Source organism: Podarcis erhardii, assembly GCF_964252035.2.
Source record: "Podarcis erhardii genome assembly, chromosome: 5".
NCBI lineage: Eukaryota > Metazoa > Chordata > Lepidosauria > Squamata > Lacertidae > Podarcis > Podarcis erhardii.
The window spans coordinates 5,323,088-5,336,158 of record NC_138509.1 but is presented as its reverse complement, the minus strand read 5'-3'; the positions used below and the strand labels follow the sequence as shown (position 1 = coordinate 5,336,158).

The following is a 13,071-nucleotide window of genomic DNA, read 5'->3' as shown; positions in this document are numbered from 1 at the left end:
CCATGTAAGGAAAACACATAGGCAGGCTGTTATGTGACATATTCCTCATAACAAATGGAATTCTAATGGGGAACAAATAATTTCACATGCATGATGAATCAGAAATTATAGCTTTGTCTTTTTGACAGCCTAAAATGATCAATACTACTGCTTTAGTGTGATCAGCAGCAGAATCAACCTTGCCAAAGAGGAAAATTCCTGACACAGCAACGGAATATGTTTATGTACAGTGAAAAAGAGGCATTTAGGGACCCGTGTTCCAACTTCCTCTTCCATAATTAAATAAATGATATTTATGAGGCTGGCACTGCAATCTTTTGCACATTTTACACGTACATGGGAATAAAGCCCGTTTGTCGCAGTGGGACTTGTTTATGTACAGGATTTCACTGCATCCGAACAATCATTTCATGCCACTGTTGTGGTGAATGGTGGGCCTGTTCCTAGCTGCTCTGTTTAAAAGGTGGCAGCTCCAAGTTGAATGGCTGAACCAATGTTTCTCACTTCCAAAGTCTTAAGTGATGAATGTCTGTGAGAAGCCGACAAAACTTGACAGTGGTACAGTGAGGAAATACGAGACCCTGGGCTTCATAGTTTTGGGGGGCACCTCTTTTGTGTAATTCACTTTTTACAAATGGGATCATGTTAAGAGATGGTCCTGGTTGCGGGCAGGCTCTCAACCTGGTTCCCCTCACCCTGGCATGGGTGGAGCTATCGCCCTCACGCCGGGGTGGCACCGCAATCACCCAGGGCTATTGTGTTGGGATACTGCCAGGGAGACATAGGCCACCATGCCTCCACGTCGTCTCCCAGTCTCCCGTGGAAACAGTATCAGTCAATTAGCGACAAGAGCATCAGAAATAGCTGTCCACATTCCAGGACTCGTGCATGCCCTTTTCACAGAGTTTCCACAACGAAAGATTCACCCAAGAGAGCATATTTTACAGATTTATTCAACGCTGGTCAGAACAAAGGAAAAACATGACTGCCTGCCTTCGTGTCGAGGCAACAGACTGAAAACAAAAGCTATATACAAAACAGAAACTTCCTGTGAGCAGGAAGTACGCAGGCTTGTGACACATAACAGCCTGCTCCCTTTTTAAGGTGGAATGGAAATATCCTAACATCTTGCCCAATCATGTCATGGGGTGATAGTGGGGGAAAGTATAAAAGCAGCCGTGTGACATGTGCCAGGCTCCTGCTTCGCGCTGCTGAACACCCACCCACCCACCCTCCCTTTAATTTAGATCCTTTGGCCTTGCTTTGGACTTTGGTTGGTTGCCCGGCTTGAGTCGGGGGCTGGGTAGGAATTTTTTCCATTTGGCAAATTGGCATGGGCCACTTGGTTTTTGCCTACCTCTTAGCAATCGTCACAACTTTGTAAGGTTTGGCGGTTAGGCATTGGCTTATGGTGAATGGGGGAGGGAAGGCCAGCCATCACCTGCCCCTCCAGTTTCAAGGGTATTCTGTTAAAGGAAGCCGGGGCCTGGTTCCTGTCCAAAGTCTGCTTGAAGGGTGAGGGCCATGCCAGGCCTCTGGGAACACCAGGGGAGATGCAGGCGGGTTCCCCCAATTTCCCTTTGGGTGGTTGACCCTTACAGACTTCCTGTGAAGGGGGCAGGAGTCAGATATAGTTTTGCCAGTGCCTAAGCCAATACCGCTCTCATTCCTGTAATAAAGTTGTGGCCAAATTTTTGCCCAAAAACCTTAAACAAAATATCCGTGTCCGTGTGAATTTATTTATCCTAATGGGGAGTCGGCTTGAGGGTCTTCCCACAAAATAACAGCAAGCCAGCTGTGCTGTGTATGAAGACCCCGAATAGGGCCCAGGACTTCTACATACTGCCCATTTTAGGAAGGCATTGCGGGACACTCCCCCTGCACCATCCCTCCCACCCAATCTCTGTGTTCCTCCTTGCCCCCCCCCCCAGCCCAGTCTCTGCACCCCTTACAGATATGCTGCACCCATTTCTGGGAGTGCAGCAGTGGGGCAGTAGGTGATGGCGGAGGAAGAGAAAGAGGCAAGGCGGCAGAAGTGGGGCATCCGGGATTTCAAACAGAAGGCAGGGTGACTTTTGTGAATCCGGGATGTCCCACTCAAAGCGGGACTGTTGAGTGGTATGCTTCTGTCCTCCTCTGATGGACTGGAATTTGTGAATGAGTTGTTCTTCATTATTTCTGAAGTCTTTCTCAGTCCATTTTATCCATATTTACATCTCAAAGGTTATTTAAAGGCACTTAAGTCTATGGATATTAATGGGACTTGAGATCTCCCTGCATTCTTCTTGGGAGCATGTAAAAGTTTCGTTGTAGAGGATGGAGAGTCATGCCTGTTCTGATGCAATAATTCTTCTCTTTCTAAAAGGGTAGTACTCGACAGATGGAACTAGAAAATGGGAACTTTTCTGTTATAAAAAGCCATTAAAGAATACTATGAAATTAACAGCTTATGTAAATCAATGTATTAACAAATATGTTAAATTCCAGATTAAAAGCGAATTTTTATTTAATGCCTTCAGCTGTTCCCTATTATGGATCCTATTGTTATCTCTGCTGCGGTTTTGGTAAGGAAAATTAGTTCCACAGAATTAGATAAAGTATATCTGAAGCCGACGGGGGAAATAAATCAAGACGTTTGTGGGAAAGCTGCATCATATTTTCTAAGTATAAAAACTCACCGGATGATTGAGATATGTTATTATCTAAAACTGACTTCGTTTTCAGTTCCAAAACTTCCCTCTTCCCTTAGCATAGAAAAAAACCACACATTTGGTATGTTAAAAATGGTTTACTTTACTCTCTCCAAAGGTCAGGTTCATGATCTTTTTGATACAGCATTCAGAAAAAGTTGTGCAGGCACTAAAACTTGGCTTAGCTACAGTGGTGAATGTTCCTAATATGTTGGAATAGGAACTCAAAAGAGGTTTGTTAAAGTCATGTGGTCAGAACTTAGAGCAACCAGCTCAGACCTCTTTACACACTGAGCTTCTCAGGTAGACAGAGAATGAACAAAAGTCTTGGTTACCTTCCTCTCAAGGTGAGGGGTAGTGACCTAGCTAAGCCTGGCAGGACAGCTTACTCTGTGGCATTAACCCCTTCATGCATTAATCAGACTTGAGCGTGTTGGTTATCCCAGAATCCCCACTCTTTCATTTCAAATCCTATAACATCTTATAGCTGCCCTAATGGGGATGAGCAGAACCTTTTTTATCATTGAACCGGACCATAGCTTCTGTGAAAATAAAGGAGAAAGCATCCTAGGCACTTATTCTGAAAGAGGGGAAAGTTTTAGTGGGGGGGGGCTGGGCAAAGAGAATCTGAGGAAAATAAACTGTCATTACCCAAAAGACAAGAACAGCAATCTTTTGCATCAGCTGCCTCAACACTGTCATTTTTTTTCATAAATCAACAACTGCTTTGCATTTTCATATTGCTTCAAGACATCTATGTCAAATACCAGAGTCTCATCTTCTTTAAATAGGGCCTGATATTAGTTGTCTTGTGCAATTTTAAAATAAATGACTTACTTTTTCCCCCTTATAACGGTAGGTAGGAGATGCTTAAAGTTTTTTAAAAGGAGGAAATGAATTGGAGTGGTGATAGAGATTCCCCAAGAGAATAATAATTAATTCTTATTTTATATTCTGATTATAACTCAGAAGTACTCCAAGGAACAACAAAATTATTTCTGCAGAGAGCTTTATGGTGATATGCCCAAGGAACAGCAGGTCGCCTCTTGAATAAAATAGATGTTGAAACAGCTACAGAGAACTCTGGATTTATAAGGTTCCTGATTAAAATACTACAACTTTTTCCCAAGGAGATGTTCATTAGATCTGAAATGAGTATTTTCAGTGGCCCTTGATTTCTACCAGTCTAGAAGTTCAAAATGTCAGTGCTGTGCAGCCTAAGTTATTCCAGTGACATGGGAAAGACCCTAAAGGTTAATTCTGGATAGATGAAAGCAATCACCAGGCATTGTTATGACATCAGGTGACTGACAGTTGAGTGGTCCTGCCCATCTGTCAAAGTATGCCCTTGGAGCTGGGGGAAGATTATCACATGCTGTGGAAACAAATATCTGATGAATTTGTGCATTGCACCCTGTTTATAATCTTCTCAGGGGCATCTGACCCCTGATTGGGCATATTCACAACCCCAAACCTAAATGGGTTTAATATTTAGTCCCTCTTCCCGGGAAGCCCTGGGAAATGTAATCTTTTGAAGGCCAGGGATCTTCTGGTCTGTTCTTTTCTTTCCCCATATTATGGCAGGCAGTTGAAAAACTGATTTGCTTACAGTGATTCACATTTTGTTTTCATATGTGTTTATCAGTTCCTTACTTAACGAAAAACCTGCTGTGGCTATGGTTTCGTTTTGGTGCAAAACTGAGAATGCTGACTGTAAATGCTGAATTTTGTTGACTCTGCTTTAAATAACATCAGTATGGTGTGTGAAAGGAAGTGTGAAAAAAGCATTTAAGGGTAGAAAAGTGGCCTAGATTGCTAGTGAGCAGCTTGTTGTGCTTTCATGATATGGCCTCAATTGTTAACTCAATAGCAATAGCATGTCCATGGAATTAGAGATGATTGTGATCTGTCCCTTGATTTCCACTAGTTACCCCATGTTTGTTGTGGTTCTTCAGGCGTTGGCTTGTATTTCTGTGCATTGCATTATTATTATTACATAATAACTACATTATTACTGCATGTGTGTGTGTTGCTGTTTTATAAGTAACTGGATGTGCAATCTGAGCACGTACGTAAGTATCGCTCAGTTTAAAAACTCTGAAAGTTTTGATGAACAAATATGTAAGAAGTAAATGCTCCATTGGGGGGCACAGATGAAAATTATGATCTGCACTTGGCTTCACGTTGAAGATTGCAAAGGGCGTTGAATCTCTGTTGGGTGATATGTTTGCATATTATGATCTGAAACTAGGCTCAGGAGGACATAGGAAAGACCTGCCCCAAATATGAGCTTACATATCCAATGCTAAAGTGTTGATTTCTAATATATATATATATATATATATATATATATATATATATATATATATATATTTGCTTTCGTAGATTTTCACGGGTACAGGAATGCAGGTTTTGGTGTCCTCGGGTGTCTTCCCGTGTAAAAGTTGGGGTGTCTAGGCGACGTTTCGACGAGGTCTCACTCGTCATCTTCAGGCTGGTGCTTTCGGCTTCTTGTTACTGGAACAGAGCAGGATCTCAGTGTTTGAGTTCCTATAAATACTGTAGAGGGGGTGTGGTGTATAGCCTCCAATGTTCTGGGCAGAGAGGAAGTTCCCAGGCTAGTGTGCCTTTTCTTCTTTTGTTCCTTAATTACTTGAGAGATATCTTGAGTGATTTCTTGAGTGATATCCTGAGTACCACTTAGGTGGGTCATTAGGTGTGGATTAGTTGTTAAAGTCTTTGTGTCTTGACCTCTTGAACTTTGTGAAGAGTTTTCTTGAGAAGATGGCTGTACTGTACTTAGTTGTGCTCTGGCTTGGCTTCGTGTATAGGGGCGAGCTGTGGTTTTGTGGCTTGTGTCAGCCAGGTCTGTGTAGGGATTGCAGGGGGGTGCAGCATCCGGAGGTGCCACCATGGATTGGCTACTGGATGGTGTCTGTAATTCATCTGTGGAGAGGGTCTGGGTTTGGGTCTGGTGTGGTTGATTGGTGTTGGCGTTCTGTGTGCCTCTGGATCTGGTGTCAGTTTTTGTGGGGAGGGCTAATTTCCAGATGTCTGGCAAGCGGGATGTGTCGTCACGCTTGTTCATGTTGTGAGGGTGTTTCTCTATCTCGATGGCTTCCATGATTATTCTCTTGTGGTGATGTTCCGTGTTAAAGAGCAATTTGGAATCTGCAAAATTAATTTCGTGTCCTGTTTCTTTCATGTGTTGGAAAAGAGAGGAAGTTTTTTCTTCTTTTTTGAAAAGAAGAACACAAGAATGCCGTCAAAAAAGAAGAAAAAACTTCCTCTCTTTTCCAACACATGAAAGAAACAGGACACGAAATTAATTTTGCAGATTCCAAATTGCTCTTTAACACGGAACATCACCACAAGAGAATAATCATGGAAGCCATCGAGATAGAGAAACACCCTCACAACATGAACAAGCGTGACGACACATCCCGCTTGCCAGACATCTGGAAATTAGCCCTCCCCACAAAAACTGACACCAGATCCAGAGGCACACAGAACGCCAACACCAATCAACCACACCAGACCCAAACCCAGACCCTCTCCACAGATGAATTACAGACACCATCCAGTAGCCAATCCATGGTGGCACCTCCGGATGCTGCACCCCCCTGCAATCCCTACACAGACCTGGCTGACACAAGCCACAAAACCACAGCTCGCCCCTATACACGAAGCCAAGCCAGAGCACAACTAAGTACAGTACAGCCATCTTCTCAAGAAAACTCTTCACAAAGTTCAAGAGGTCAAGACACAAAGACTTTAACAACTAATCCACACCTAATGACCCACCTAAGTGGTACTCAGGATATCACTCAAGAAATCACTCAAGATATCTCTCAAGTAATTAAGGAACAAAAGAAGAAAAGGCACACTAGCCTGGGAACTTCCTCTCTGCCCAGAACATTGGAGGCTATACACCACACCCCCTCTACAGTATTTATAGGAACTCAAACACTGAGATCCTGCTCTGTTCCAGTAACAAGAAGCCGAAAGCACCAGCCTGAAGATGACGAGTGAGACCTCGTCGAAACGTCGCCTAGACACCCCAACTTTTACACGGGAAGACACCCGAGGACACCAAAACCTGCATATATATATATATATATATATATATATATATATATATATATATGTGCATGCTTTTTGTGGTGTTATATATATATATATATATATATATATATATATATATATAACCACAAAAAGCATTAATAGCCTGGATTTTCACTAAAGGGAATTTATGGCATATGCATCAGAATCTACAAATCATTTCAAATCATTTCTAGCACCTCTAGGTAACTTAATGCATACAAACATGCACATAGCGAGAGGTGTGGATAGAGAAGCAGTTTGTGGAAGCAGTTTCCCACACTTTTCACAAGCTATAAGGAGCTCTCATTGGACCCCTTCCAAGGGTTGAATTATTTTCTCCTAACTGCCATTCAGTACTCTGTGATTTACATTGTACTTCTGCAAACCGGAAGATTCACAATGGTATCTCCTTCTCATTTCTTGGTTTGGGCTCCATTTCTGTCCATGCGCACCTCAGGGAGCTTTTGTCTATAAAAAGCCCCGTGTCCGGTTCCTGACACTTCCAGTTGAAAGGATGAGGGAGCAGGTGGTGCAGAAGATTTTGACCCAAGGACCTGGAAAACCACTGCCAGTCCATAGAGACAATGCCGGGCTGGATGAATGATACTAATACTAGACCTAGTGTTAGGCAGCTTCCTACATTCCTACTGTTTTTATTGCAACGCTAATGCATGCAGATTTAATGAACCAGTTGATTAAAACACACAACGACGACTAGACCAAGATTTCTTTAATTGGGTGCAGCTCTCCTTCTGGGTCTTGTTTCCTCATGTTCCCAGTGTCAAGGCCCACTGTAGCCTTCTATTAGGAACCTATGGGGGTATGCGATCCTAATGGGGGCTGTTACCTTTGAATCCTTCCCCCCAGCTGTCTAATTTTCCAATTCTTTCAGCCTGGTGCAGCACAAAATGTCCACGAGGCAGTGTCTGATCCAAGCAGGCAATTTTTATTACAGGGAACAGATTGTCCATCTTAACAAGTACATTAATTGTTGCAATAATGGAAAATGTTCGCCGCGGACACAAATGATGAATTAGAGAGGAAGTTAAGGTGTCTGCAGCAATAATGAGCTCCTGTGTGATTCATGCTCAAGAAGTAGCCAAAAATAACATTAACACATTGACTTCCATTGGTTTATTTTAAACTATCAAAAAGCTCCAGAGCTAAAGAAAACCTGGGGCAAAGAAACACACATGAGGCACATGCCGGGCAAAGTTAAACCCTTTTAAGTCCATTGATTTCAGTGGGACACCATGTGTTTCACAGGTCCACGCCCTGACCTGCTATTTTAAATTCCATTTCAGATGGTGGTGATGAGAGAAGTGGAGAGGGGCCAGTCTATCTGGCTAAAATAGCTATTCTGGGTTTCTCCAGCATACCCCAAGTATATCAGCTCTTGCAAATCAGTATATAAACATGGCAGTGATTGTCTCCAGCCTTCAGCAATATTATAAATCTGAGTAAGACTTTTAAGAGAATTAATTTTAGGAAAGCACAGGCTCAGTTATAAAAGACACCTCTGTATCTCCATGTACTTTATTAACTCCGCACCTAGCCACTATTTTTTGTTTTTTGCAAGTTCATTGCTGTGTGAGTGGTGTTAAATATTTGACTTCATTTATTACCCTAAAAACCCAGTATGTTGCAGATATGGGAATATCAGCCGAACATTTTCATTAGTTCATTTTTAAATTTATTTTGTACACAATTTTGCTTTCTCTGTGTCTTCCTCAAACAATATTCTGCTTTTTCCATTTATTTTCTTATTAAGAATTTATCACATAATTTTATTTTTGTTCTCCCATTTATCATGTGCACAGGTCTCAAAATAAACATGGGATCCATTAAATGATTCTGTTTTGTCCATGTAAGTGGAACCAGATCAAGGAAATGTCACTTTTGTGCTGTGTAAATGCAGTGGGGTGTTGTTTTGCATGTTGACTTTGATTAGCTAGTTAAGGAAGAGTTCACCAGGAAAGTTCTCCTGCACAAGCCCCATGAGATAAACTGGAACTGTAGGATTATTATTACTGTATAAATTGGCCTGTAAATGACATTTTACATTTGTAGCCTCAAGGCTTCTATTCTTTGACTCATGCTGGTAAATAACTCTTCAAGCAGGGATAGTTCTCCATTAAAACCATAGTTTCTGATGTGTTTCTAAAGCCAAGCAAATTGTCTTATTTAGTTATAAAAAAATAGTCTTGGTGAGGTTTGGTACTGAAAATGCCTTCCAAAACAAAATGGCCTTATACTTCCAACTCTGTAATACAGAAATTGGGCAGAGGTTGCCAATCATTGTGGCAAAGTCCAAAGAATAAGATAAGGCAGTCCAATTCCTTAGTGCAGTTTTTCAAAGAATAGTGATATAAATGTGTATAGCACTTTCAAGTATTCATAGCAGTTCACATCATACTCTCCAACATTTCTCTGATGAAAATAGAGACGTCCCATTCCTGCCCAGGTGGGTGGAGTATAAATAATAAATTATTATTATTATTATTATTATTATTATTATTATTATTATTATTAAGATAATTTTACTATTTAAGCCCCACATATCTTACTGGGTTGCCCCAGCCACTCTGGGCAGCTTCCGACTTATATAAAAACATAATAAAACATTAAACATTTTTTTAAAAAAATAAAATCTTCCCTATATGGGGTTGCCTTCAGATGGCTCTGGGGTCGGATAACTCTATACCCTCCAACATTCCTCCAATGAAAATAGGGACATCCTAAGGAAAAGCGAGACATTACGGGATCAAATCAGAAACCGGGACAGCTTCTCTAAATCAGGGATGTCCCTGGAATATAGGGACACTTGGAGGGTCTGTCACATTCATTATCTAGCTGTAATCCTTAAAACATACTGGGGGGAAGGCTAAGCTGATTATTCTTTTTATCCATGACATTCTAATTTTCTACATTCAATGAGTTCTTCCCAAGGAGGGCATGTCAAGAATGCAGCTTAAAGAATGCCAGCTTCCATCCCCCAGTTTCCTCTCTCCTCCTCTCTTTCCCGTTCAGTTTGTTTGTTCAGGTACAAATGCTCCTCGGTTTTCCCATTGGATCATTCTATGCAGTGGCGTAGCGTGGGTTGTCAGCACCCGGGGCAAGGCAAGTAATTTGCGCCCCCTAACCCGTGGATTTTAGTAGGGGCAGAGAGCTGTGAGTGCGAGTGCCCCCCCAGATGTTGCACCCGGCCCCCCTGCACCCCCCACGCTACGCCACTGATTCTATGTTAACCTACACAGGTAATTTGACATGTTGGTCTTGGGTTTTGCTTTCTGTTCTTTTATCAGTGTGCAGTGGAAAGGCTTTGAAGTTTTGTTAAGTTTCAAAGACCCATTGAAACTGACTTACACTGAACTGCTATTTGGACCTTTCGCTTTATATATGTTCAAGATACTGGCTATAATCCAGACCGTGGCATAACTGTGTTTCACCCTGTTCTGCCCCCCTAGGGATGCAGGTCCTGGAATGGAATGGCATTCCCTTGACGGCCAAAACATATGAAGAAGTCCAGAGTATCATCAGTCAGCAGAGTGGGGAAGCAGAAATATGTGTAAGACTGTGAGTTTTTCCTCATCTTTCTGTTTCCATTATTTTTGGCTTTTCATGGCTTTTCTATTCACAATTGTTAAGGTGGAACCCGTGAAACACTTTGTGCACCGTTTATATCTAAAAAGGAAAGAAGCTTGGTGCACATATTAGAGGAGAATTTCTTTGTTCCTTACTATAAACTGAAGAGTAAATATAGACTTTCAGGTACCATCCACAGCCTATTGAAATTTATGGCCAAGTACCCATGGACATTAACAGGTCAGTTTACTCCCTTTGATGTCTTCTGGGGGGCTGTGTGTTGAATTTCTCTCTGTGATTGGAAAAGGTTAATCAAAATGAGTTTGGGTGAGTGATTAAATGTAAGGGTGAAAACAAATAATCCTTTGCTGGAAGCGCAGTGGGAGCTTGGGCTGCATTAGAACAAGGGGATTCTGCATTCAAATTTCAGTACCGTCATAGTAAGTTGCTATGATTCAGGCCTAATCAGTTGCAAGAAAGAAGGAATAATGTGCAGGACAACTGTGGAGATGAAACATAGCTGGTTTCAAAGCTCATTGTGAGTGAAAGTGTTGTGACAATGTTAGGTAAACAAATGATACATCTAGCTCATCTGAACATCGTGGAAAGTGGTTGTATTTCAGTGTAAACCTGCATTTATTCCATTTAAAAATCCACCACAGAACTGCCATTTTTCTCAGCTCTTCGACTTGAATAGCGTCACAAACACATATCGGCCAAAAAAGGGGTCATGCTTGGGAGCTGCTTTCTGCCATAATCCATGTCTCATTTATCTACTCTAATACCGCAATGAGGGTGGGCCAAGGGTTCCTTTTGTCTCAGGCTTCTTATGGCTTCCTTTAGGGATCTCAACATGATGTCAGATGCCGAGAATCCACAACATCTGGATTTGCTTGAGCCAGGAAAGACTGGTAGGTAAAAACAAAAAAAAATTGCTTTTCAGTGATACAGGCCACAAATTGTGATTCTGGTACATTTAGAACACACGGTCAAGTACCTTTGAATATGCAGCAAAAAATGGAAGCAAATATGTCCCGTTTCTTCTCAGTGGATGACAAATTTGGTCAAATATGCAGAGAATGGACTATTTGTTTTCTGATGCTGACACGAAGATGGCACAACCAGCACCGACTTTTAAAACTTTTTTCAGCTCTGGTTTGGGAGTGATATGACAAATTGCTCTTTGGATAATTGAAATTGGCTGTGTTGATATTTTTCCATTTCATTTTATGAAACCTTTGATACATTTGATACAAGGGCAAACAAATGGTTTTAGAGCAAACATCAGAACTGACGGTCTTCAATTCAAGCATTTGAGCTTAATATAGAGTATTGGGGTGGGGCAGTAAGGGACCCACATACAGTTGGGCATCATTATGTCCCACAATAAATCACACCAAAAAATGGGCTAGAGACCTTCTAGCCCTTTGGAGGTTATGCTTCTTACTGTAATGAATGCAAATATCCTCACATTTAGGGGAAAGATAAATCACACCAAAAAATGGGCTAGAGACCTTCTAGCCCTTTGGAGGTTATGCTTCTTACTGTAATGAATGCAAATATCCTCACATTTAGGGGAAAGAAACTGATTTGCAGATCCGTAGCTAAAATGCTTGTGCTGAATGGTCCAGGGGGCGGGTGGGAAAGCGGGAAAGGGCATTGCATGTCAGTATGAACTGGCAAACGCTTTGCTATCAGTAAACTGCTTGAGATTATTCAGTCTATTACAGTTGTGTAATGCTTTGACTCTAAAGAGCCCCAATGAGCATGGAAAGTCCACAATATAGTGGTGGAGCACATGCTCTCTTTTCCACAAGTCTACTTCATATGGTTTTATTCTTGTTTTAAATGCATTTGTTGAATAATAAACCAGTAATAAGAATACTAATCCAAATGATGCTGTTAATGTGCAGAGTTCCTACATTCATCACTGGTGTCTCTGGATAGGTCTGGGAAGCCACAGCCAATGACAAGAGTGTTGACAGGTCTGAGCTAGATGGACCAGTTCTCTGACACAGCATAAGGGAGCTTCCACATTCACAAGGGAGATGTGCTGATTTCACTGCCCACAGCTGCAGCCCCATGAGACATATCCAACACTTAGGGCTGGCTTTTCAAAAGGCGCAGGAGAATGCATAATGAAGAAGGAGGGGAAGCCTGGTGCACAAGCCAAATTCTCCCTGCAGTTCTTTAAGAAATCTTCCCCCCCCCCCTATTTTCTAAATACATTTTTGTTGGCTGTTATTTTTTGCACTTCTTTAGACCCAGTCTTACAAAATAAAACTTAATTGTGATTTTAAAAATGCAAAAGTACTTTGTCCGTTACGGCCTTTGCAGGGCTCATTGGCTCGCAGACAGGAGAAGGTCTACTTCTTGCCAAACACTGAAGTCCAATACCATTGTCCCATTTTCATATACATCATGAGTCAAAGAACTAGAGACTTACATTTTGAAAAGCTAAAGGTTCAGGAGAGTGAGCAAGTTCCCTCCACAACACATACACATGCTGACTTAATTGAAAAGCTGGCTGAGATTATGAAGTTTCGCAATTTGGTTTATTGTCCAAGGTTTTGTTACTGTTCATCTTGGTTCGCTGTTTTCTTCCCCTTTGTGCTCTAATAACGGGGAAGTTACTAGTATGAATTGCCATTCTTCCATCCCAAGCTGGGAGAGTTGCAGAAATGAATACAAA

General features: G+C 41.6%; 1 protein-coding gene across 5 annotated transcripts in view; it reads left to right on the top strand.

Moving 5' to 3' along the window:
• PCLO (piccolo presynaptic cytomatrix protein) overlaps window positions 1–13,071 on the top strand; it is a gene marked incomplete at its 5' end in the record, with an annotated part of 233,953 nt that overhangs the window by 175,639 nt on the left and 45,243 nt on the right. For 4 of the 5 annotated variants that reach the window (XM_081860927.1, XM_081860926.1, XM_081860925.1 and 1 more), the window contains 2 exons: window positions 10,262–10,370; window positions 11,223–11,290. In XM_081860927.1, coding sequence (XP_081717053.1) covers window positions 10,262–10,370; window positions 11,223–11,290 — 177 coding nt within the window. The remainder of the gene's footprint in view (window positions 1–10,261; window positions 10,371–11,222; window positions 11,291–13,071) is intronic. The other variant, XM_081860928.1, reaches the window with a different exon arrangement.